General features: G+C 46.2%; 2 protein-coding genes across 3 annotated transcripts; both read left to right on the top strand.

Moving 5' to 3' along the window:
- The first annotated feature begins 3,824 nt into the window (after positions 1–3,824).
- Positions 3,825–10,029, top strand: LOC117653336 (splicing factor 1-like). Of its 2 annotated transcripts, XM_034398963.1 has the most exons (10): positions 3,825–3,924; positions 4,050–4,125; positions 4,472–4,609; positions 5,356–5,431; positions 7,205–7,357; positions 7,439–7,545; positions 7,644–7,810; positions 7,903–8,061; positions 8,153–8,296; positions 8,380–10,029. In XM_034398963.1, the coding sequence occupies exons 2-10, from the start codon at positions 4,107–4,109 to the stop codon at positions 9,211–9,213; spliced, it is 1,797 nt and encodes a 598-aa protein (XP_034254854.1). In that variant the 5' UTR covers positions 3,825–3,924; positions 4,050–4,106; the 3' UTR covers positions 9,214–10,029. The 2 variants fall into 2 exon arrangements, with proteins under 2 accessions (XP_034254854.1, XP_034254863.1); XM_034398972.1 differs by lacking the exons at positions 3,825–3,924; positions 4,050–4,125; positions 5,356–5,431.
- A 382-nt stretch (positions 10,030–10,411) lies between these two features.
- On the top strand, positions 10,412–26,451 carry LOC117638969 (histone acetyltransferase KAT6A). The gene is made up of 19 exons (XM_034374224.1): positions 10,412–10,624; positions 11,720–12,526; positions 12,642–12,872; positions 12,986–13,203; positions 13,283–13,581; positions 17,490–17,584; positions 17,678–17,835; positions 17,937–18,078; positions 18,160–19,332; positions 19,422–19,512; positions 19,644–19,824; positions 19,903–21,790; positions 21,904–22,456; positions 22,541–23,916; positions 23,999–24,238; positions 24,324–24,428; positions 24,511–24,751; positions 24,870–25,216; positions 25,298–26,451. Exons 2-19 carry the CDS (start codon positions 11,945–11,947, stop codon positions 25,463–25,465), a joined length of 8,088 nt encoding a protein of 2,695 aa, XP_034230115.1. The 5' UTR covers positions 10,412–10,624; positions 11,720–11,944; the 3' UTR covers positions 25,466–26,451.
- Positions 26,452–26,934: the final 483 nt, after the last annotated feature.

Genomic DNA, 26,934 nt, shown 5'->3' on the forward strand with positions numbered 1-26,934 from the left:
TTGCCCCCGAGTTCCCCCCGAGTTCCCCCCGAGTTCCCCCCGAGTTCCCCCCGACTTGCCCCTGAGTTCCCCCCGAGTTCCCCCCGACTTCCCCCCGAGTTCCCCCCGACTTCCCCCCGAGTTCCCCCCGACTTCCCCCCGACTTCCCCTTGAGTTACCCCCGAGTTACCCCCGAGTTACCCCTGAGTTACCCCCGAGTTACCCCCGAGTTGACCTGGCCCTCAGTTTGTCAGGGGTATAGCGCTCGCTTCAGTGTCATTTCTAGACATGACGTGAGAACGTCCCACGTTTCACTGTGTACAAGCGAGTTAAAACCTGCACAGCTCTTTCTAAAGAAGCCTAGCATAGAATAGCTCGCTCATTCTCTCCCTCTCCCTACATTCCCTCCTGTTCCATCTTTCTCTTCTTCTCCCGCTTCGCTCCCTGCCAGAAACTCTCGTCAAATACGTTTAAAACTTTGAAACGCAGAGAGCCCTGCCTGCCACGGGCTGCCACGGGCTGCCATGCCGCGCCGCGGCCCAGCTAGGCAGCTTCAATATCAAACCCAACTCCCTTTCCAAGTTGGCCACCAAACTCGACTCTCCTATCCCACCAGTTCGCCTTTAGTAGCCCTCCCGTGCAGCCGAAGCAACCGATTTGAAAGCAGCCGAAGATGCTGCCGAAAGCAGCCGACAGCTGCCGAAGCATCGGAAGAAGCAGTCGAGGCAGCATCGATAGTTTCTTTTTTTGGGATATGCTTGGGTTTGTCATACCACGGGAGTCCAAGCCTCCACTGGCCGCCGCGCCAGGATGGCACTACACTTGTTGTGGGTGGCGTAGAAGACAGCGCGACCGCGTCAACGTGGAAAACCGTGGAAAACACAACGGCACTGTATAAAATTCCGTACTTTTGTACGGAAATGGTATAGAAAAATATAGTACGGAGGTACGGAGAAAAGTACGGAACGTTCCGTACTTGCTCCATGAACCCATGTAAATGGGTACGGAAAAAAGGTACGGAACGTTCCGTAGTTGGCAAGTACGGACGGTCCAGGCAAATTATTGACCAGACATGTTCCGTACTTTTTTCTCACAGTGGGTGGAAACACAAGACCAAGACGCCCCCACACTTCGGGGCACGAGGTACGGTGTAACGAGATATGTCGCAGATCGAGCGTGGCGCCGCCAACTAGACAGGTCAGCCCCGCTGTGTGTTGTCGTGTTGACACTCTCGGGGAACAAGACGGCCAAGTCGCTTGAGTGGTTAGTGAGCAGTGAATGTTGAATGCGCGGGGAGTGGGTTCGAGCCTAACCTATAGGTGTAACCACGCCACTCGGCACGATGCAGCAAATACTCCCAATATGGAATATCGGGAGTTCGAGGCACGACGTTCCACGTTGTTGCCGCTTTGCCTATGTTTTCGGTCAAAATGGAAGGCGCGATTGGTTGGAATGAGACAGGCGAGACACGGCCGCTGGCAGCCGCTGGCGTAATGGAGAGCCCGTCGCGGCTAGTTGCCCATGGTTGCCCACGCCGCCAACACGCCGCCAACACCCGCCAATGTGGCGTCGATATCGCATTACTTGGAAACGCCTTCGCCGCCATCCCCCCGCCATCGCCCCGTCCCCATCCCCCGTGGCGACCCAGATACCCTTCTGTCGTCGTGGGGCAGGAAAACGGGTCACCTATGCTACCTGCAAACGGGTAGTAAGTTTCTCCCGAACCGTTGGGCGCGCCTTTCAGGATTCTGTTGGGAAATGGAGTAGCTCGCGAGCAGCCAGGCGCTGCGGGGGTGGGGTGGGGGTAGTTGCTTCGCGGAACTCTCCCACCCCTGACCTGTCGCCTGCTATGACTTGGTCCGTGTATCTTCACTGACTGACCCCAATTTCGCCGTTCTTCCACCCTGCCTCCACACTGTGAGCCCTCGCTTTGCCGAATGGCTCCATCGTGCTGCCAGAGAAACCTCACACACGTCTTCCCACCTGCCCGTCCTCCCCTCCCACTCTAAGCCACCGACTGGCGACGCGGCAACGCACACATTCACCTCCCTCCAGCGCTAACGTGTGAAATATCACCTCATTTTCAGTAGAGGAAAACTTTGGTCATTCATTTTAAAGTTATACGACTCGGAGAGTGGAGATGTGTCTACTGTCTCTCTCCCTCCCACCTTCCTACTCTGCTTTCCTTCGGTTTTTGTCCCACTTCCACGACTTACGACCCCCTTTCCCCCGCCCCTCCCGCGCACAGTCCCAACTGAGCATTATCTAAATAAAGCAGCGCACAGAGTTTGTGCAGTGACTGAGCGGCCTGGCAAGCAGGCCAACCGGTCGACATTCTTTCTTCCCTGCGACTCGCCTGCGACCGAACTCCTTGATTCAGAGCTCGCGTCCCGCAGCGGCCTGTGTAGCCAAAATAGGCAAACATAATTCAACAACCGTATTGGAAAGGGTTGCCCACAGCCTGTCTGCCAGAAGAGCAGAGCCCCGATGTCGGCAACCCTTTCGTGCATCGTGGGAATGTTGCGAGGGGTTACCCACTCGGTACTTGGGCGTACACACGATTCCGGATTCCCGCGATTCCTGAACAAATCTTGCATAAAAGGAGAGGTTTTTGAAGATTTTTCTTAGCTATTGAGTGTTTTGTGTCTATTACATATCCCTCTCCATTGAAACTTTTAACATTTTCGATAAAATTTTGAGCAAATTACGAACGATTCCCAGACTGAGTGAACACACGATTCCCGGAGTGGGTAACCCCTCGGAATGTTGCCTACTCCCGTGGCCGAGCAGGGTAGGCAAAGCCTACGCATTGCTGTGCGCTGGTGGCCTACCCTGGCATGGTTAGGCTTAGACCCAAGCGCGCTGGCCCGGTTCCTTACCGGTGTAGCGTGGCGCCCGCTAAACTTTTTCGTTTCATCTCACCGACGTGTGATTTGTGGCAGTGGCCATAGCACCAGAAAGCGCAATAAAAACCACAATAGAAGTAACACAATTGCGAAGGCCTTTGTTCTCTCCATTTTATATTACATTTGCATTCTAACGTGGGCACCCCTTCCCGCCGCCTTGGAACGGATTCTCTATTCCTGTTTCCTCAACGATTGAAGCACTGTCGTTTTTTAATGAGTTCATCTTGTGAGTTTGCGGCGGTGCCCTGTTTATTCCTCGTTCTTGGGACGTCTTCTCTCTCGTCCCATCATTGATCCTCTCTTCCTGGCTCTCTCCTCCCGCCCGTCCCTTCCGTGGAGAGAGAGAGAGAGAGAGAGAGTTTTTAGTTTTTAACAGGATTTATAGAGAGAGAGAGAGAGAGAGAGAGAGAGAGAGAGAGAGAGAGAGAGAGAGAGAGAGAGAGAGAGAGAGAGAGAGAAGGAGGGCGGAGAGGTGGAGGGCAGAGGATGGAGAGAGACTGATGCTGATTTACGGTAATGCGCGCGTCGCTATCTCTCAGTAGAAAATAGCCAGTTGCGTTCAAACGATATTACAACGTGGAAATATTGTTTTCCGATACCATGACTGCTGCTTCTCCCGCTCTCTTTTTCTCTTCCTTCCTCTGACGGTTGTCCTTCCCTCCCACCTATCTGCGTCTTCTTTAGCGCCACCTTTTTTTTGCCCCCCTTTTCACGTTTCGCCGAATGTTTGCCATTTCCATTTTTTGGTCACTCTGAAAGATTTACGCCCTCCTTGTGGAATTTCGACGCTCTTTCCACATTTGAGACGAACAGATTGGTATAATGTGCTCTTTTTTCTTGCTGGAATGAAATTAACTATACCGAACTAAAATTCTCATATTGGTGCACTGTAGCTGTATTTGAATATGAATATAGTTCAGCAAATCCAACTGTTTCCGACGACAGATTGCGGTTGTGTGCATCGGGTCGGCCATTTTGAAACTTGCGTTTAAGAAGATGGTTGATGAGATGATAAGCTCCTAGATGCGAAATTATTTTGGTAAATTATTCACGGTTTCGCTTAACAAACGTTTGCATTATTTCTTTATTTGTTGCACACATGTTGTAGTCGCCATATCTTCTGTGGTTCAAGCCATTTAGTGCACTCTTCCGATTGTTCTAAAGCTCGCCGAACAACTCCGTAAGAACAGCGGCTTCGCAAGCGCATCCTGCTCAGTCGCCATGAAGCGAGAAAATGAGAGTAAGTAACGATGAAACTTGTCTTCGGAAGTCACGCTGCGTTTCAGAATGATCCCGACTCGTTCAGTTGCAACTTTTCGGTCTGTCGATTCCTGAAACTTCTTGACAGGGAGTTAGGTTATGTTCTTATGGGTTGTACTCTCCCTGTATGTCTTTGATGTCTACCTATCTGGGCCATAGTCCATTTCCATGTTCATAAAAGCTACTGTTAAAAGGTCATCAGCATGCCGACTTCGAAAATATTTCGTTAATGTTCTTATACAAACTGTAGTTCCGTCAAATTTTGTTAGTTCTCTTGATCATCAAATATTTTTCACACAGTAAACATCGTGTAATGTGTTTTGCAGGTGCTGAATCGCGGGAGGAGAGGAGAAAGAAGAGGAAGTCTCGTTGGGGTGGAGATGAAAAAGAAAAGATATTCATCCCCGGGATGCCAACCGTGCTCCCTACCAATTTGAGCAAAGAGCAGGAAGAAGCATATTTAGGTAGGTTGATCTCTTGTTTCTTGTCAGGTTTTAAGGAAACATACCTAATACTATTTCCCCCCACTGGCTGTGTCTCACTATAAACTATTTTTTTTATTTGTTTTTGTTTCTAAAACCTATTGATGCCCTTGTTTCAGCACCTAACAAAGTGCTTTTTTTCTCTGCAGCCATTTATCTTACAATTTATGATGTTTTAATCTGTTAAAAGAAAAGTGCATTAATTGTGAAAAGTATGATGTTGCGATTGTTTCAGACAGTGTTTAACCTTGCTAATTAAATTTGAAAATAATAATTACAGCCCTTATGTGGCACTCATTATTTCAACAGGTTCTTAGATGCTATTAATTTTTTTCTTATCTGGAAGTAATATTTCTAGCAGTTTTATTCTAGCTGTACATCTCAGGAGTGCTTCTCATCATGTAATAATGTTCATGATTTGATTAACTATTACTCCTTTCAAAATTAATATCGATTTTCCTAAATGTAGGAGTGTAGCATTTTTTCCTCTCTAAATTCTGATAACTTAAAGACGGCAACTGTGGGTCCCCTTTCTTTTTTTTCCCCTCTGGCTTGAGGGGTTCGTATGTTTCAAATTATGAATGGATATTGGCAAATACATTCATGCTTTTGCCACCATTATAATTTGATCTTACTTTAAGAACAATTGTAAATTTACAATTTATTTAATCTGTCCTCTGTTCTAATTGTTGGGCTCTGTGCCCTTTTCTAACCCGTTTTCATTTCAGTTCAACTGCAGATTGAAGAGGTTAGCCGGAAGCTGCGCACAGGAGATCTGGGGATCGCTTCCAATCCAGAGGAAAGGTGTGCTAAACTATCACTACCTAATCTACAGTATTGTGTTGAGCCAGGAAAAGCAGGCCCTGCATCTCTGCCTGCTGATTGGTTTGCCTTAGACTTTGCTCTTGATTTAATATTTTTTCCTCTTTTTCGCAAGGTTTAGGAGAATTAAGTAACAATTTTCAGGTTTCGTGTCAAGGCAGATTCATTAACTGTTTTAATATTTTTGGCACAAATATTGTTAAATAACTTCTAAGCCTTAGCTTTTTAGAGGTTTTAATTTGTAGTTATGTTAATGAGGGTGGGTGCTAAATATGAGGCTTATCATCAATCAAATAGAAAATAGACAAAAATTATGACAGATAGTGATGGGAAGATTAGGTTAGTCTGATTTTATTCCTTTAACTTTCGATACCGGTGGAGTTAAGATCATCTTACAGCCAGCATTCATTCTTTTTTGCACATAACGTCTCATTTGTAGAAGATAATGCACCTGAGCCATAAGTGAAGTTAAGAGTCAACCTCTTAAGGAAACATTTACACCAGGTCATCTTTCATAGATTCATTATCCAGAAACCTTATATCAGTATGACAAGAACATTCTACCAAGTCTAACAAATGTTACTCCTCCCTTCTCCCTCATATTGTAAAAAAATGTAATTTTATTGATTTTTTAAAAGATATTTACCTTTTGGTGGAGGCCATCAAAATGTGAGCTTGTTTGCATGTTGCCTGTACTGGCTCTCTTAAAAAAATGTACCTAATTTTTTTCCACGTCGCACTTTTTACCAAATTAGAAATATTTAAAAGAAGTTCGTCAGTCACCAGCTTTTAATAAGTAATTTTCTCTCCTCAATGTTGCTTTTCAAACTGTTTATTCAGAGCAAATCGCTTGCCGAACAACATCTAGCATGCAATTGATGTTGCAGCACTTCTATCCATACAGTACATGGCAGACGCCTATGCTGCTGTAAACAATACACTATTCCAGGTTGTTTTTTTATTTTTTTTATTCCTAGGATAATATTGACAGTCTCTTTCTTTATATCTATCTTCTGTTGGTCACATTCTGCCATGGTAAATAATTTATGAAGTGCACACAAAACACTTAACCTCATCTTCTCACTTCATTTTTTAAATAGCAAGACCCTCTTCCTACAGAGGTAGGTGATCAAAATTTGCTGTGGAAAGCTCCACCAGTATTTCCACAAGCGATCATGAAACAACTGGGAAAATGTAGGAATGCTGTACCTTCATTATGTTTATGTAACATGATTAAGATTGAAATCGGTTGCATTTTATATTTTCATTAACATGCTTTTAGCTCAAGGATTCATCAGAAAGGTGGCAGTTATGGCTGTGATATGAAATGAATCAGTTAATGATTTTATTGTTAACCTTGAAATAATGCAACATCATCTTTTATTAATATTTCTGTTTTTTTCCCCAGTAGGTTTTTATTAATTTTAATTGATGGTTAAGGAAATATTGACTCAGGTTATTGACTAAATCAAATCACAGAAGCCATTCTACTCTTTTTTTCAAAATTATTGAGAAATTCCTCTTGCTAATTCTACCAAGGTGCCCAAGCTCTGTTAGAACACTCAGTCTACTGAAACATTCCCATTTATCAATGAATTTTAGGGGAACAAAGTATATTTTTCTCTTGGTCTGAGCATATGGTCTTAGCTTTCACCCTGCTGATGTTGTATCCACATGACAAAGAGGATACCATCTGCTATGCAATATTAATATTGCATGGCCCCTACTTTCATGGAGAGTCTTCTGTTGTGCCAGATCCCCATCCCCTGAGCCGATCTACAGCAGTGATGGAAAACGATTGAACACCAGGGAATACCGCACTCGCAAAAAGCTGGAGGATGACAGACATCAACTCATTCAGAAGATGATGGATTTAAACCCAGATTTCAAACCGCCACCTGACTACAAGTAAGTTTTTGACTTGTCTAACATTGTGCAAATTATTTTAATTAACAGTTTGTTAATTATTGTTCTTGTGTTTGATTTAAGACCACCTGTTGTAAGAGTAAGTGATAAAGTTATGATACCACAAGATGAGCATCCAGACATTAATTTTGTTGGACTGTTAATTGGACCACGTGGTAACACTTTGAAGTGTAAGTAGCATTTTTATTAGTGAGTATAGAGGTCAGTACTTTAAGTTGAACTGTTCTAAATACTATTATTAATCTCTTACCTTTTTCACAAACAATAGCCATGGAGAGAGAGACTGGTGCTAAAATAATAATTCGTGGCAAAGGTTCTGTAAAGGAAGGAAAAGTAGGTCGGAAGGATGGTCAGCCACTGCCAGGTGAAGATGAACCTCTGCATGCCTATGTGACTGCCAGCCATCCCGAGTCTGTGAAGAAAGCTGTTGACAGAGTAAGTGCCTCTGCCTCTTATGATTTCTCTAGATCTGTTTTGTTTTCTATGCACACAGTGACATCAATCTTTTCTTTTTTAACTATGTTTAGATCAAAGAGATTATTCGTCAAGGTGTAGAGGTCCCTGAAGGCCAAAATGATTTAAGGCGTATGCAGTTGCGTGAATTAGCCTTGCTTAATGGTACCTTAAGAGAAAATGATGGGCCACGGTGTACCAACTGTGGTGCTACTGATCACAAATCGTGGATGGTGAGTTATCCCACTCTTCACCTGTCGTCCTCCTGAGCAAGTGCTGTACAGCAAACAGAGCTAAGGCTGATTTTTTAAAAATTGTTTTCAGTGTCCTGACAAGCCAAATGTCACCAACAATATTACCTGTTCTGCTTGTGGTGGAGTTGGACACATTGCACGTGATTGTAGACAAAAAGCTGGAGGTGAGGGTAGGCGTTCCACCAATCAAGAAAAGGCCAAGATTGATGAAGAGGTAAGTTGTAAAACATGTCATGTGATGTAAGGGTGTGGCGACCGGCAAGTTTGCAGAGTTGTTGATGGGTTTTTGTCTTTCAGTACATGTCTTTGATGGCGGAACTTGGAGAGGGGCCACCGCCAAGCCAAAACAAGGACAACGACCGCCAGCGCCGCGGTTTCAGCAACAGCTCCAACTCCGGACTGTTCGACCGGCAGATGCAGCCGAGGGCCATCATGGCTCCGCCGCCGCCGTCCGTGATGCAGACGCCCCCCCAGCTGATCCCCAACTCGCTGCCGCCGCCGCCCTGGAGCGCCCCCGTCGACAAGGTGCCCACGGCGGCGCAGGCGCTGCCGCAGCCTGCCCCTCCCGGAGTAGCGCCGGGCGCCATGCAGAGCATCCCCAACATGACGCGGCCACCGCCGCCTTCCAGCAACTCGATGGTGGTGCCGCCGCCGTGGCAGATGCCCAGCGTGCCGCCTCCGAACCTGCTCCAGGCGCCGCCCCCGCCGCCGCCAGCGCCGTCGTCGCAGGGGCCGCCCAACACCCCCAGCATTCCACCCCTGCTGCCCTGGCTGGCGTCCTCGCAGCCTCCGCCACCGGCCACCACACAGAGCATCCGCCCCCCTCCCACCAACGTGCCGCCCCCGGGCATTCCCCCGTGGCAGCAACAGCCCCCCGGACCGCCCGGACCGCCACCGGGCGTCCCCGGAGTCCCAGGCGTCCCGGGCCAGGGCGTGGGCCCCGTGCCACCCCCATCAGCACGCCCGCCCCCGCCCCCCGCCCAGGGTGGCATGGGCGGCATGGGAGGAATGTACCCCTGGCAGTCTGGTGGCTACATGGGGGTGCCACCCCCACAGCCCGTGCAGCCGCCCCCGGGCCTGAACAACCTTCCCAACCTACTGGCTGCACCTCCACCACCCCCGCCTAGTTAGACTTTTATTTTGTTATTTTCAAATTGTGGTAGTTGAGACCAAGAAGGAATGCTAAACGAAATTTACTCCAGTTACTCATTCATCGACGCTTTTGATTTTTTTTTGTAAGTTATTTTTTTCCCCTGTTTTACTTTTGGAGAAAGGTATATGCAAAGGAAATATTTGTAATCCTTGCTTGTGCTTGTTTGTGTTCGTGAGTATGTGTGCGTGTATGTGTCTGTCTGGAAGTTCTATGAAATGGTGATAGGATGTTGTGGATGCTCCACTTTAGCTTGTAGCAAATGACTTCTATTTTCGTCTTTCTCTATTTCATTTGTTTCTGTTTTGTGTTGAAATGGAATTGATGTTGGTATGGTAGACCAATGACATGTGCTATTGCATATTATAAATCTACTTTTTTTTTCTCTTTATACAAGGGGATTTTGACTAAGCAAATTCTAATGCAAACATCACATTATTTTATTAAATCACCTCTTTAAAATATTGATTGTGGTTTGTATTTCTTGAAAATCAACTATACAATTTAGACCGATTGACTGTAATCTTTACACCAACATTCTTATTCCTTCCTTGTTGTATTAGCCAATGTGTTTTCACATTTCTGTAGCCTTATTAACTCTCTTTAGTAATGAGTGACTGAATTGCATTGAAAAAAAGAAAGATTCATGCATTGTTATTAAAGTTTGCTTTAGTCTGTTGTTGAAACCTACATACAGTAGTAAAATTATGTGTGTTGAATATGAGATGTGTCATAAAGAAGTATACGTGTGCACTCTTTGCATACAGTTCCTGCGCTAATAAAAATTTAAAAAGAAACTTTTAAATTTCTGTTACTTTTTTCCCCCTTGTAATTTTCCTTTGTGTTCACCACAACACGTTTCGGTCCTATGATATCCAGTTGGCATTATCCTGATCTGGCCTTCTCGGAGACATTCGCGCCTCTATCGAACGTGGCGCGCTTCGCGCTTTCTCCCCGCCACTGGACAACACGCACGCCCCTCCATTCAGTCCAACCGTCACACATCTCTTCATCTTGTGCTGCTCGTCTTTTCCCGTGCTCTCGAGCAGGGCCAGTTCGTTCCGAGTAACCTTCGTCTAACTCGAGAGAAACGCGATTTGATTAAATAGCGCCGCATTTCCTCCTCAGAAAGACGAGGTTCGTCGACCGCCATTTCGCGTTTGGCTGATCCGACTACAGATTCTCCCTTTGTTTACGTTATGTTGGGATGGATGCGTGAGCAGTCAACTGAGCTGAAAGGCAGCCATCTTGCGAACTGCAAAGTAGTATTTTCAAAACTAGGATTGATGACAGTATTGTGATGATTACAATATTTTCTAGGGTACGGATTTCGTGTTGGAATACTGGATAATATTTGCGCTCGGCGTATCAACGTGGTGCACGAGTGCGGAGGTAAGTAATTCGATAAACGACGCCTAACGAGACTTATTAGTTCCTGAATGCCAGGCCTACGGGCGATGATGTAGGCCTTCGACCGCTGGAGCATCTCAAATGGTGATTGAATGTGATCGTATTTTTCCTATTTCTGGCTATAGATGGAAGCGGGCTACTCGGAGCACCTCGTCGGTGTGTGGGAGTATGTCTTGTATTCAGTGTGCGAGGTTTTGCGGGTAAATTTCCGGCGCCGCGGCCATTGTTTTAGTGTCGTTAGCGGAAAACGAAGCCCCGAAGTCCGCCGTTCGGCTTTTTACTTCACGATGGGTATCGTACTTTTTCTGTCCCGCGAGCATTATTGGTCGGGATGGTGTGGGAGGCGGCTGTATTGTAGCTTTTACATGCGTCGTATGGTCGCGCTTGTTGGGCTCGGTGTAGAGCCAAGACTCTAGATGTGTGGGTTTCATTTCATCGATCAGTGTGCCGAGTCCGCATTGACTGTATGTAAACATGAAACATTTATTAGAAGCCAAGCGTTCGACCCGACCAAAAACTTGTCGCTTTCTACGGTTGTTTGAGAGGCATGAACACTGGCCAAAGACGGGCATCGCTACCGGCTCGGAAGGGCTCGGCGATACATGTGGCGGTATGAATGGGCAATGATGGTCAACTCGCGCATTCCGTTAGTCGGGTTAGTTGACGGGACGGGTCGACCCTGGTTAGGCTCTATGCCAGTTTTACACAGTATATTCATTGACAACCCTCTTGATTAATTTACAACACCTTTTGAATAAATTGTGCATATTTATTCCCCTAACACGTGCTTTGAAGTGTGTATTCTGTAGTATTTTTGGTTTCTGTCATGTGTCTGCTAGTTTTTGCAGTTAACAACAACCCTTGTTTTCACATAGTGGGAAATAACTTCAGCAGTAACCAACTTTATTGGAGTTTAAGTTTTTAAATTTCTTTTATTTTAATTTTGTTAAATAACATTTTATGCCAATTTTTATTTTATCTTGGATTTGGAATCAAGACACAGCATGTCTCCTGATTTACCACTGTTCTCTATTATGTACAGGCAATTAACATTAAATTTTCTTTTTTCTCTACCAGGTTTATTTGTGAAGATCAGGGGCGCGGCTGAAGCAGGAATCTGTTCCTGACTTCTTTCAAGCCAGCGCCTAAGCCTTGGAGCTTAGAAGACAGCGATGTAATACTATGCAGCAAACAACCCATTTTAATTCTCCCACTGGCTAAGCTGAGGCTGTGAGCCTTAAGCTACAGGGAGTGGCTATATGTATACCCAAGTTAATCTGGAATCCACGTGCATTATACACTATGAAAGAAGATCATCAAAACATTTTAAAATGGATTCTCTTTGCCATTGGCAAGATCCGCGACCAGAAGCAGAGGCCAAACTTGGAGAGAATCAGCCATACTGTGCGACAGAACTGCAAAGTATCAGACGATGTTGTGGAAGAACACTTGGAGCAGGCTGTCAAGGAGGGCACTGTTGTAAAACTCTTGAACAAGGGCCAGGAGACCTATCGGGATCCTGGCCATATGAAAGCAAAGAGGGTTCTTCCAGTTGGGAAAGGGACAGATTTATCCAAAGCTGTGGTCCGTGCTGTTCGGGAGCAGGATCCGGAAGGCTGTTCACTAAAGGATGTTGAAGATAGACTTAGGACAACTTTCTCTCTTGAGACTGATTTAAGTGATGTAGATTTCAAATCTGTTCTGAGAGTTTCTGTGAAGAGGGCTTTGGCCCTCGGACTCTTGGTTCAGGAAGGAAGACTCATCAAACTATCTCTGAAAAGTTTGGAAGTTTCTAAGCTTAAAGGTGATAGGAGATCAGACTCCGGAACTCCTAGAAAGAAACGATTGTCTGCTGAAGATTTACTCAATGAAGATTTGCCAAAGGTTTGTATAACAAAGGAGTTTATTTTGAAACTGACTTCAGATTATTAAATTGTAATTATTTTACTTGTTGAAGATTGAACAAATTTTTTAATAATTGACTTTTTATTGTTTTTAGACTCATCTCCCAATATGCAGTGAATGTCTAGGAACTGACAGAAATGCTGAGGGGTTGGAGGAAGCCCTTAGTGAATGTGCCGGATGTGGTGCATGTGTGCATCTTTCATGTGTATCATTGCCAGGAAGCACAACTACTAATCAGTTCATAGCCCTGTTGTCTCAACCAGGGGCTGCCTGGTTTTGTGAAGAATGTTGTACTTGCGGCAAATGTGGAAAAACTAAAGACCAGGTAAGTGTTGCCTCAATGTTTTATCACCAGAGTTTCTCTCTGTGGCTTTTTTTCTTTTATTGGAATTTATTGATGTATTTTGTCTGGCTGATAAAAAATTTGTTTGGTTTCAGGTTTGTTTGCTTGGGTGCTCAAACTGTGATCGAGCTTTCCATGTTGGATGCTTAGATCCTCCTGCTGAGCGCAAGCCTAAAAGTCCATGGCAATGTAAGCACTGCTTTGAGGTCCATAGGAAGAAAGCAAACATCAACAAACCTTTAAATCATGCAAGTAGGGTTCGGAAGAAGTATTTAAAAGTTCGTGATAAAAGAGCTGGAAGAGAACCTGAAAGGTAATTTTGCAGCTTAAGTTTCTTCCTCAATTTTCCTATTATGTATTTATACTTCAAAATTTTGTGTTCTATCTTGTAGGGCTCTACGGGTTCCTGGGGATGAAGTAGACTGCTCAAGGCTCTCTGGGTCAGATACTGATTCACCCATGAGATCGACCCCAGGTAGGCCAAGTTTAAAAACTCCTGCTCGAGGTTTCAGCAAACTTCACGGACGAATGCCTATCCGGCCCACTGTACTCAAAAACCAGTGTAAAACCCCTCTGAATTCTGCGAGGAGCCCTCTTAAGACACCTCTCCGAGGTTCAGGAAAGAAGATTCTAAAGAGTATCACAGTGGAGACGCATCAGGAGAGCACATGTGGCTCAACATCAGAGGAGGGTAATGATCCCTATTCTCATTTTCCTCTGGTTGCCCCTCGCTCACTCGGTGGTGGCTCTATTAGTGCGTCTAAGCAGTTTAAAGAAAAGCGAGGTGATCGCCTTTCTAAGGAGAAACAAAAGTTTTTCCGACTGAGTGCCTTTTATAAAACTAAAAAGAGTAATGGTAGCAGGTCGAGCGAGGGTGTAGCTGATAATTTAGGTTCCTTGAGTAGGAGTTCATCAGGTGGCAGTGACAGCCGAAGTAGTAGTAGTAGCAGCAGCAGTGGCAGACGGTCAAGCAGCAGCAGTAGTTCATCAGATTCGAGTGACGCAGAAATGAACACAAGCACGGTAGTGGTCCATAGTAATAATCATAGATTTATGGGAGGAATTTCTAAATTTGTGTCTGAGCCGAATGCACATGTCTTTGGGGAGGCTACTTGTGGTTCCACTGGCTCTCTCCTGGCCAGTCTTAATCAGTCAAGCCCTGACTCTCAGGAGCCCTGGGGTTTTGCGGCGGCGGCAGCGGCGGCCAGGTTATCATCAGAGTCTTTTCCCAATGCTTTGAAGGATTTTGGTAAAAGTAAGATCTGTGATACCTTTGTAAATACTGTTGATTCTGTGATGAATACCTTTCCAAGTAAATCTAATCAGGTTGGGGAAGCTCATGTAACATCTTCAAAATCTGTGGGAAGTAAAGGAAAAAAAGATCCTTTATCCTTTCGCTCTTCAAAATTTAGAAGAAGTTTTGTGAATGGTTCAGGCAACTGTAAAGGAGGTAGCATAAACAGCAGCGATTCTGAAACAAGTTTTGATGAAAGAAGTTGGAATGGTTACTCAAAAGCGTCACAGAAAAAATCACAGTCTGTTCGGACATCAAGGGCTGATTTCAAGGAAGAACTGAAAAGCTTAGCACCAAGAAAGCACTTGAAGAATTCTGATGCAGCTGAGAAACCAAGTAGTAGCTGTGATGGGAAGGGTGACTCCATAGTCAGTAGTAGCACAGTGTCATCTAATATAAGTTCCTCCAGAAACTTTGAAAGAATGGTTGGCTTTGGCCAGTTACGCAGTCTATATGATGGCTTGAGTCACTTTTTTACTGCTCCTGCTCACAGCAGGCGGGTGTCAGCTCAGACCTCACCTCAGAGTAATTCTCCAGTAAAAGTTGCTAAGAAGAAAGCTGAAAATGTAACAACTTTCAAATTGTCATCTGATAGTAAGAAGCACACTTCACTGAACCCATCATGGAGAAAAAACTCACTAATGTCAAAGCTTTCAAAACTTAACAAAAACAAAAAAAGGAGAGAACTTGAGAAACCAGTGTGCTACCCTACTTGGAGGCAAATAACCAAAGCAGCCAACAATGGTGGTTTTATAAAAGGCCTGTTGGAAGGTGGCTCTGAGAACTCAAGCCTGAATGAGGAGCCTGGATACATCTCAAGTGACTCTAAAGTGAGAAAAAGAATCAATGACGCCAAAGAGGTCCCCATTCTTCACACAGTGTCTAACACCAACTTGCTTTCGAAGAAGCAGAAGGTGGAATCAAGAGGGAAGGTGGCACGAGATTTACATGATGAGAGCAGACTGAAATCTGTCTCAAAGACCAAGCAATCTAATTTTGGTGTTTCTCGTTTATGGAATCATATGTCACCCTCTCTTCTAGTTAAAACAGCTGTGGATAGCAAAACACATGAGCAGGAGCAGCGAAGGAGGGTGATGAAAGATGACTTTGGCTATGTATCGCCTGTTGATGAGATAAAAGAGAAAAAGAAGCGCTTGATTGCTGAGGCCACTCAGACTCACCACCGATATCAACATAGTTCATTTCTAGTGCCTCAACCACCCACCAACACTGCGTCAGCATGCATGGTGCTGCCTGCAAGTCAACCGGGTAAGAAAACTACCCACCTCTTTCCTCTTGCTTTTCATTGCAAAGCATCAGAACCAATTTTATTTCTTCCTGCTTGCTACATTCCTAACATCTGGGTGGATATTTCCATCTGTTGTCTCTGTCTTCGAGTTTTCATTGTCTTCAACTCAATAGCACTCGTTTTGGTCCTCAACAGATTCCATTTTTAGAGTCTAGCAGATATGCTTGGTCACACTGAAAGGCAAAATCTGCACTTGTAGGCTACAAAAGCCTTATCATTAGTTGCACCTTAGATCTAACATTGCTTTGGAGGTGGCACAAGAGGTCTGGTGCCGTATGTTTCCAGTTTGTACGGTCCGACCCACCTGTGTTATATTTTCATATTCCTTTGTCTCTTTTTGAGGTCAGTTGTTTTTCAGAAAATGTTGGGTGCACCTTTGTCTGGTGCTGGTGGCTGACTGCCCCTAACTGATCCTCTTGTCAATTGAGCTCTTCCTTTTCTTAACTTTACACATCTGCTATCTGCAGAAAATAACCCTCAAATTTATCCCTGTACCCGTGACCCATTCCAAGCATGCGGTGGTGTGTGGTGGAAGTGTTTATAGCAGTCAAAGGAGTTGGCGACTTCAGGAATTTTCACACACTTCAGGAAGTCTCTGGTACAACCTGTGTGACTTCAGTGGGTGTTTTCATAAAGCCACCCTCAGCTTGTGGATTATGGCGACGTAAATGGCACCTTATATTTGACCACTTCCGTGCTTGTTCGTGTGCTCTATACTCTCACTCAAAACTACTTAACTGAAATTGGCTACTGCTAAACTGTCCTGCCCCTGTGTTTTTACTTTGATTTGACGTACATAATTTTATTTTTGTTTCCAATTTGAGTAAGCTTTTGTCATTCCCAAATGTCAAGATTGTACTGTGCGAAGTGGTTAACTGTGTTTTGATTGCTAAATTCAGCAGCAATTTAATGTCAGCTAATTTAGTTTTTGTAAACCCTGAAGCCATCAACTAAGTCCTCTAAAATATTGGATTGGACTGAAACTGTTCACTAAAATATTTGAATGAATGGGAACTGTAGATATAGTGTGTATCCAAGTTGCCATTCATTTGATTTATGAGCATGCAAACCCCTAGTTTATATTTCTAGATTACCTTTTATGAAAAGTCAGTGCTGGTCTTGAAATGTGATTTGGGCTCTGCTCTTTGCTGCTCAAAATGCTGATGGCTGGCTGCTTGTCTCTTATTTTGTGTGCTGAGCTTGACTCAATTTTGATAAATGATTTAATAATATGTATATTGTTCATAGTTTTGAGCAGATGAACTGATTCTTTCTGGACCAGATACTGTCTTTTGTGCTTTGTTTTTAGCTCACATTGCTATTTTTCAGAGTGTGTTTTTTCTTTCTTTTAAAAAAATCTTTTTTTTATTGTGGATAATTTAGTGTTCAGATGCATTATTGTTTTCATTTACTTGCATTATAATTTACATACCTTTATTTTTATTTTTGCTTCATTTTAGTACTTTCAGTGTAGTGGTTCCTTTTGTGAATCCCACTCATTTGAAAATTTCTCCAGATCAAGCAAAACAATATCACTTCTTTGTTATTAACTTAAATTATGAAACTGGGAGGGTTAGTCTGTTTTGACTCTATTTTTACATTCAGTCAACATGTGTTGTGTCCTGTTTAGATGTAGCATAACTTAATTGCCTCCAATGCACTTTCTAGAATGCTGTTTTGTCTACTGTTGAAATTGAAATTTGAGTTTGCTTCATAATTTCCAGAAACTTTAAATTGCTTTTTCTCCCCCCAAAAAGAAATGTCTTCATGTTAACAGGGGGTGTTATGTGGTACATAGCCAGTTAAAGTTTGTAACCAATGAATTTTAAAATGTTATTTTTCATTCAGTATAATTATGAAATTTTATGTATGTGCCACACATCATCCAACTTGATTTTGCTTTGTTATGGCGTGCCTTGCAAAATCAAAATGTGCTTGACGCTTGGTTCCTTTCTTCAAACTGGTTTCTCATCGTTCCGTATTTTTGCTGTTACAGTTGGCCTCACGTTGAATCTCACAGCTAATTTACCCCCAGGGGTAACTCAAAAGGACATAGAGTTGTTCAAAGCCATGCGAGCTAGAGCCAATTCTGTAAGTCAAAGATCGTTTGCTGGCAGTGTTGCTAAAATTAAAAATAAAATTGTACTTATACCTCCCTCCCTCCTTTCTTTTCTTATTGTTTAGATGACTCCAGCTGTATCATCAAATGAATCAATTTTACCACCCGGGTCACTCCCTAGTCCTTCAGGCCTTACTGGTCAAAGATGTCCTGGAGCAATTGAATTTGGACAATATGAGATTGAAACATGGTACTCATCGCCATTCCCTCAAGAGTATGCAAGGTAAGGATAAGGTCAATTAATGAAATGTTACCCTTAATTTCAACAAAAGTACTGTAATTGACAATGTAATTGTAAATGACTTCCTCTTGGCCATCTAACAGGTTACCAAAACTCTACTTATGTGAATTTTGCCTGAAGTACACAAAGAGCAAGGCAGTATTGGACAGACATCTTGATAAATGTAGTTGGAGGCACCCTCCTGCCACCGAAATTTATAGGCATCAAAATATATCAGTATTTGAAGTAAGTGCATATCAAGTGACTTGTCATTACACAAGTGAGTCAACTTCAGGCTGCATTCATAACACTTATTTTATGTTTCAGGTCGATGGCAATGTCAATAAGATATATTGCCAGAATCTGTGCTTGTTGGCCAAACTTTTTCTAGACCATAAGACATTGTACTATGATGTTGAGCCCTTCTTGTTCTATGTTTTAACCAAAAATGATGGCAAAGGATGCCATTTGGTAGGATATTTTTCTAAAGAAAAGCATTGTGCCCAGAAGTATAATGTTTCCTGTATTATGACAATGCCACAGTATCAGAAACAAGGATTTGGCAGGTTTCTCATCCACTTCAGTTACCTTTTATCGAAACAAGAGGGTCAACCTGGTACTCCTGAAAAGCCTCTTTCAGACTTGGGTCGTATATCATATCATGCCTATTGGAAATCTGTAATATTAGAATATTTACATGATCACAAGAATACCATGTCAGGCGTTACAAGTCGGACATTAGAAGCTATCAGCAAAGGAACTGGCATGTACAGTCATGATATAGTTGTTGCTTTCCAGCTGTTGGGCTTTGTTCACTGGGATGACACAACCTCCCGCCCTGTTATTATAATTGATTGGAATCTAGTTGACCAGCATGCCATTCGTGTTGCAAATAGTAAGACTAGAATTGCATTGGAGCCTGAATGTCTGAGATGGACTCCCCTTGTCAGTAATGTTGCCACTCCACTGGGTCTTGTGAAGGAAGAGGATGATGAATCTGCTGATGAAGAAATGCCCACATTAGACTCATCAGTGAAAGACGAAAAGACTGAACATGTTCCTGTAGATGAAAATAGTTCTCAAGCAAAGAGCGTAGTTAAGAAAAAATTGAAGGAAGACATTGGAGATCAAGCAGATATAGAAGATAATATTGTGCAGACCCCTGGTGTTACTCGTAGAAAGAATATAAGAGCTTCTAAAAACTTGCACCAGAGACATTCCTCTCGGTTAGAAGCTGAGTCAGAGCGTGATGCAGACGGTGATGCCGAATCAGATGGCGAGGGATCCCCAATGCCCAGTTCAAAGCGAAAACGTGATATTGAATCTCCTGTGGAAGAGGAACCCCTTTCTGAAGAGCTGCTGTCTGTTCAACCCAATAAAGTACGCAAGTTAGTGGGGAGGAAGAGGGTGACAAGTCACGTCTATACCCCAGGCTGTATTCCAAAGAGTACATCAAAGTCTTCAAAGTCCACGTTGCGAAGCCCTGCTGCTTTATTAAAGGTATTAATGTTTTCTACAAATACTGTCAATTGGTTTTCTGAACCAGCTAAATCTTCATGCTGTTAACTCCTGCTTCTTGATGCATTCAGGATGAAGAGAAGTCAAAACTATCGGCATCGGAGCCTAGGGTCATGCCATCAAGAAGAAAAGCCTCACCCCTCAGAGACACTAGAGGAGCTTGTAAGTATTGGGTACAATATTTCCTCCTCTATACTTTCAATTTGACTTACTCTTCAACAAATATTTTGTTATGCAAAGAAAGGGGTTGGGTGATTGATTGTTTGATTGATTGAATTTTGTTAAAACAACAGTTACCAAGACCCGTGCCTCATTGAGCAACCAAGAGGACCTATCGGAGCTCAGTGATGATACAAAGACTGGACGGCGAGGGTCTCTGAGTCTCTCTCCATCAAAACAAGCTGCTGTAGCTTCTGCAGTATCAGTAAAGAGAGGCAGATGGTCTCAAAGGCACTCCAAAACACCAGCTGCAAAGTATGTGCTCACTATTTCATGGGTTCATGAAAGTTCTAGTTTGTTTGCTTTACACACTAATCTTCGTCCCACTTCTAGGAGCTTGGATGAAACTGATGACGGCTGTGACGCCCAAATGCCTGAACTTGAACCAGAAGTGGACCAGACTCAAGAAGGTCAAGAGGAGCCTCCTCCACTGTCTCCACCTTCATTACTGGAGCAAAGTGAAAAGTCAGCAGAGGCTGAAATAGCAAAGCCGCCTCCAAAAAGACGTGGTTGGCAGAAAGGCCGACCACGTAAAGGTCACATCACAAAACGCCAATTGTTATATAAATCTAGAACTGAGGCCAGGAAGGCCAGCGGGCGAGCAAGGAAGAACACATCTACTGCCGAAGATGAACCTGATACTAGTCAAGCCGAAGATGAAACAGCAAGCTCTCAAACAGAATCTGAAACTAGACCTGAGGCTGATAATGTGTCTTTGGATCTGCAAGATACCTCTCAGGAGGTGGAAGATGCAATTCCTGATGAGGTATCTATCATGCCGCCACCAAAGGATGCTGCCACAGAGGATTCAGACGATGGTGAAGAATCTCAGCCAAAGGAGACGGAAGAAAAATCACCAAAAGTACCACTGGAAGATTCAGAAGATATTCCTAAGGATGAATGTGGTTCTAATGAAAAGTCTGATGACAAACAGGAGGAAAGTAAGGATTCCGAAGATGTGTCAAATGAGCTGAGTACTGTTTCTCTGACTGAGGTTGTCAACACAACAGGGGGTGAAATACAAGAGCCACACTCTGTGTTGATTTGTGATGATAGTTTCTCAGACAAGAATAGTGAGGAAACTCCAAAAGAGCTTGTTGACCCACTTCTTAAAACACCTGAAAAGGTGTGCAGCCCCATGTCTTCCGAGGGCCCTGAACCGGCAGATTCAGTCTCTTCATTGTCAGCTACTCCCACTTCACCAGCCTCATCTAGATCCAAAGACACGGCGGATCAATCCATCACACCAACTAAAGATGATTTTGATGATAAGTTGGTTCAGATGGAAACAGAATTTGAATCTGCCAAGGTCAGAAAGGCACAGAAAAGTCTTGATGGTAAGGACAAGAGCAACCTATCAGACGATTCTGAAGAACAGCTCAGTGGTTTCCAGCCAATTGAAAGTAACAGTAACCCTCCCACTCCAGTTAATACTGGGACTGATGAGGCAACACAGCTTGGTTCATCCCAGCCCAATGAAAACCATAGTTCAAACGATTTGTCAGAAGCACCACAAGACATCCTACCCAAGTCTTCTGATTTAGATAATCTAGACAACAACAAGGAAACATCAAGTGTGGCAAGCAATGATGATGAATCTCAAGAGACTTCACCCCTAGTTCAACCAGATTCGTGTGATAAATCTCCGCAGCTCCCTCCTCAGTCCCCTCAGCCTCCATCCTCTCCCTCATTAAACCAGCAACCGCCACAAGGCAGCAGTACCTCTTCGCATCAATGTGAAGCACCTCAAGGTCAACAGCAGGACCAGCAGTCGCAAGGGCAACAGCAGCAACAATCCCAGGATCAGAACCAGCAAAGTAACAATTCTGAACATCAAAATCAGCAAAGTAAGGAGTCAGACCAGCATAACCAGCAAAAAGAAGAGTCTCAACAAAATCAACAACTTAGCATTGAAAGAGAGTCATCGCATCTGTCTATGGAAAGTCAACGACCGTTTGAAGTTGACCTCCAATCTCAAAGAGATCATCAAAGATACGACTGCAATTCTGTGCCACCCATAATTCAGGAACCCAACCAAGGTAACGAGTTTGTGCCTGTGACCAAAGTCCAATCGCCTCCGACTCTTTTGGGTGTTGACAATACCATCAAATCACCAAGCAATGACGCACTAGCCTCAAGGACTACTGGGTTACCAACTGAAATGCCATATTCTGCTTTGCCAATGGAGTCTGAAAAGCAGCTTCATTCCATCAATTCTGAGGTATTAAACCCTTTTATTTTATTGTAATTTTAGTTGTTTAAGCATAACATATCACCATTTTTCTTAAGGCTGTCACCTCCTACGAGTCCTAATTGTTGTTTGTTTGTCTTCAGGTGCCAGACAGCGCCAGCTCAACACCCCAAGGTGACCATTGCAGTGACTCTGTTCAGCCCGCCACTCCTCAGAACCCTGGGTCCGTCAAGGCGCCCTCGGCACCGGAGCTGCACAGCCTGGGGGTGTACACGCCGGACTCGACGACCAACTCGGTGCACTCGATGCACGGCTACAACAACCAGTGCGAGATGGGCCTCGAGTCCCCCACCTCCATCTCCTCCACGGACATGGCTCCGGGCGGCCCCGCCTCCGGCGACGGCTCTCACCACTCGCACCCGGAGGGGCCGCAGGGGCCGCAGGGGCCGCGCACCCCGGCCAGGGATAGGGACCTGTCTCAAGGGATGCCGGCCGCCACTGTGCTACCCGGGCCGCCCCCGACGCGCCAGCCCGCCCCAGGTCCGCCGACCCAACCGCTGGTGACGGTGCCGAACGGTCCGTCCAGCAGGCCGCCCAGCAGCGGGCCGTCCGTGGCGGTGGGGCCCCTCAGCGGACCCGCGCCGCCCATGCAGGGACCCTGCCCCCCGCCGATGTCGCCGCACCCCTACGGCGGCGGTCACGGCGCGCACCCTTCGCACGGCGCGCCCGGGCACATGCCTCCACACGGGCCGCCAGGGCCGCCAGGGCCGCCCCACGCGGCTGCGGGGGCTGCGGGGACGCGGCACATGCCGCAGCATCCGCCGGCACTCGGCAGTCAAGCCGGGCAGGCCATCGGGCAGCCCATCACTGCGCCGCCACCCGCCATGCCCCACGCCGGCCACCCCCACGTGCCGCAGACGTCGCCGCACCCGCCACACGGCCTGCCGCAGCCACAGGCGTCGCCACACCCCGCCGGGCCGCACGCCCCTCAACACAGCGGCCCTCACGGTGGTCCTCCTGCCGCCCCGCATGGAGCGGCGCACGGAGCCTCTCACGGAGCGCCGCATGGACACGCCGTGTCGCATGGCGTCCCCCACGGCGCGCCCACGCACGCCATGCCGCAAGTGAACCACCCCGCGGTCGGCCAGCACGGCCTGCACGCGCACGGGCCGTCCATGCACGACAGGCACGCGTCCATGCAGCACTACTCGGACTGCGCGCAGCAGCTGTCCCTGCACCACCAGTTCGTGCCCCACCACATGATGGCGCACCAGATGATGGCCCAACAGATGAACGCCAAGGCCATGAGTGAGGCGCAGCACCACATGGACCCGTACAAGAACGCCTACCTCCATCAGAGCGCTCTCGCCAACTCCAAGAGCGGCTATCCCATGCACATGTTCCCGCAACACCACGACCAGCACCGGCAGCAACATCAACACCAGCCGCCCCTGCAGCAGCACCACTCTCAGCAGCAGCACCACCCCGCCCCCGCCAAGTCGCCGTACCAGTCCAAGGCGCAGGCCGCCTATCCGGGCATGCCGCTGCAAATGCAGCAGCCCCCTCAGGCCCCGCAGCCCCCGCAGCCGCAACAGCAGCACCGCGTGGAGCCGCCCTCGTCCAAGTCGCCGTACCTGCCCCCACAGCCGCAGCCGCAGCAGTCCCCCGCCCCCGCCAAGTCGCCGTTCCTGCCCTCGCACCACCCCCAGAAGAGCTACCCGTCGGCCCAGCCCGCACCGATGAGCGGACCGCCGCCCGCGCCGTCCAAGTCGCCGTACTCCGGCCACCACGTCCCTCAGCACAGCCCCCAGGCGCAGCCTCAGCCCGCGCCCGCCAAGAGTCCTTACGTGCCGCTGCCACACCCATCCCACCCCATGCAGCAGACTCAGCCTTCGATCACCCCCCTGCAGTCGCCCTCCGGCCAGCCACCACCGCAAACTCAACCCCAGCCACCCCCTCCCCCACAGCCACTGCCCCAGCCAGCGGCGCCCAAAGCAACAAAGTCGAGAAGCAATGCCCGTAGCAGAAATCAACAGCAAAAGCAGCAACAGCAACAACAGCAGCAGCAGCAACAACAGGCAGCTCAGCAGAGGGCCACTCCTCCTTCTCTGCTTCCACAGCATTCCAGTGCCTCTGCCTTGGCACACCATCAGCAGGTAACTCTCGTCTAATGGTTCCTTTCTCTTTCATTTTTGAATTACTTTCTAATTTTTGATTCTATGCATTTGTCCTCTCCAGAGCACGCATCAGCACCACATGTCCCAAGGGAACTACATCGGAGTCCCCCAGATGTCGCCGGCGTTCTCTCAGGCTGCTGGGCCCTACATGGTCCTGCAGCAGCACATGGCTGCCGCGTCCGCCGCTGGAGCCGCTGGAGCACAGCATGGAATGCCCCCTCATCCGCAGTCTCAGCCACACCACCGACTGGGGCCCTCGCCTAACTGTTCCGTGTCGGCGGCCAACTTTTACAGCTTGCCGGTAAGCAATAAGTGCTTCTTCCTGGACGGTCCGGACCGGATGCTGACTTGCTATGCTAGCGTCCTAACGCGTGCTCTGTCCGCAGCCCTCGTCGCACGCAGTGTCCAGCCCCATGACGGCGCCGAGTCCCGGTGCGGGCCCGGGCCCTGCGCCTGCACCCGGGCCCCAGCTGCAGGCCTGCGCCGCCCCCGCCAGCCAAGGCAGCGCCGCCGCCACCGCGACTGCTGCCGCGAGCACCCCGCCGACGCCCGTGACGCCCGGCCCGCCAGGCAGGCCCGCGCGGCGGCCACGCCGGCCCCGCGTCCAGCAACCCCTCGTGCAGCCTGGCCAAGCTCCAGCAGCTGACGAACGGGCTGGAGACTCCAGTGGGCCACGGCCACTGTCCGACGCCGCCCTCGGGGGCCATGATAACCACCCCGCCCCCCGGACTGCCCTCGCACCACATGACACCCCCACCCTCGAGTCAGATGTTCCACCAACAAAGCTCGAGAGGCCTGGCCACGCCGCCTTCAGGTAATTTGAATCGATCACTTGATTAAGAAAGTCTTTTTAATTCAACAACAAGTTTATTGCACGGTGGTTGAACCCGATCACAATGAATAATTTGATTTTCTTTTTCTGTTATTTTTAGGAATTCATCCCAACTACCCACAAAGTCAAGATTTCTTCGCCAGTTATCACAAGTATTATCAGTCTCCGGGCTCTATGAGTGGCTTACCAACACCTATCCATGTGGCCAGCAGCGGTTCTCGCTCCAACCGTGGCAGCAGCAATAGCAGCAGCAACAGCAGTGGCAATGGTTCTTCAGGTGTAACCGGAGGAAGTGGCAGTTCAAACAGTGCAAACAGCAGTAATCCTAACAATGTTAGTCCAGCTGTGCAACACTCCTCTCTGCATGCGTCAAGGATGGGGGTCAGTGTGGCACCCAACATCATGGCCCAATATGGCTCTTTCAATGGCTACCGTATGCAACAACAGGTATGCTTGTACTATTTTTAAGGGCTTACTTTTTAATTTTATTGTTTCTGGTGTTCTGATGTTTTTATCTTTTTGTTCCAGAGTCCCTATCTGACCAACACTCCAAGCTTCATCAATCAGTCTGGGCAGATTCCCGTTCAGATGATGGCACAGCCTCAGTATCAAGACACCCAGAACAATCACATGTACCCCCATTACCCCTATATTAACGGATCATTGATGCAACCACTAAATGGTGCTAGACGGTGAAATATTTTAAATTATTAGTCATCTGAAAATATCTCATTTTTCAAACCTTGTCAGTGTTCCAAGCACCTGAACTGTTTCAATATTTGACTCTTCTTTAACAAATTGTGTCCCTTAATGTAGAATTTTAATATGCATCGTACACTATTTATTTTTATCTTATAGAAATGTGTTTCCAATTGCTTCTGTTTAGTAAAGAACTCTAATTTAGCTATTATAGAATTTTCAACTGCAAGTGTTTCTGAAAAGAGTTATACTAGGAAATGATAGTGTGTTCCTCAAATTGTGTTGCAACTTTCATTTCTTGTTCACTGGAGAGTCAGCGAGTGACTTTCAGAAGATACCTTCATTCTCAAGATTGAGTGATTGTAAGCTTTGTACGTATGTAAATATATGTATTTATGTATGTATAGTTGAATGTTTGTGCTTGTATATATTTGTATTTATGTATGTTTCTGTAAACAGACAAGAGGCAAAATGAATTGAAAACCTCGTTATTGTTGAACATAATTTTGTGATTGTGTTAATTTCAGTATTGTAATTTTCTTGTTCTCCTTTTAAGTTGTTTCTCTTCTGTACAGCAGTTGTAAATGTTGGATCTAGAAAAGGGCTGACTCACCAAAAGGCTGCCATTTCCGCTAATAAAATTTCTACTTAGTGTGAATTAATATTATTAAACTTACTTTTAGTGACCTTAAGTGTAGTTATACTTACTTACTTTCATGTCAAACCAGTGCTAAAGAAATTTTATAAAATGAAGCTCCTAGCAATCATTTCTGGAGTGTGTGTCCAAAGATTTGTATGTATTATGTATTATGTGCCTTGTACCTGTTAAGTCACGTTTATTGTCAGCCTCTTGAGGAGTTAGCCCACAGGAATATGAGTTGTTTCCTATACTCAATACTCCATAATCAGTGCCTTTTCTGTGAACCTGTGAGGAAGTGGAGATAATAAAATTCACTAGAGGATGCATTTGCATCAGTTACTAAGTGTTGTTGGGCTCATTTCCCCTTTACCTGTTAACTAACACTATTTTGAGGACTGTCTAGGCCCTAAACAGTCTTTTTCTGGCGAAAAACTGGAATTACTAGAGCATGCGTCGGACAGGCAGTCAACCCCTCGTCCACAGCCTCTTCGCCGCATCAAAACCGAAGCATCGCTTCAAGGAAAAAGGCGCTATTGTTACACCGCGCCGGGAAGGTAGACCACTCTATCGGCACGTCCCGGGAGGTTGTGTGCGATGGCTTGCCTACCTGACCGGCGCTCCTTTGCCGACCAACCTAGATTTGCGAGAATGTTATTGTGTGGGGGACACATGCCAGGTTGCCAATGTTTGCTGAGAATTTAATTTGGTGTGAAAATGGCCTTTGCCCTCGAGCACGATGGGTTGCCTGCCCTTCTGGCGCCAGATGAACGGTGTTGAGTTATGTGGCATTCTTGTGTGGCCTGAACATTTAGGGGCGTCATAATTG

Source organism: Thrips palmi, unplaced genomic scaffold (genome assembly GCF_012932325.1).
Source record: "Thrips palmi isolate BJ-2018 unplaced genomic scaffold, TpBJ-2018v1 HiC_scaffold_10, whole genome shotgun sequence".
NCBI classification, from domain to species: Eukaryota; Metazoa; Arthropoda; class Insecta; order Thysanoptera; family Thripidae; genus Thrips; species Thrips palmi.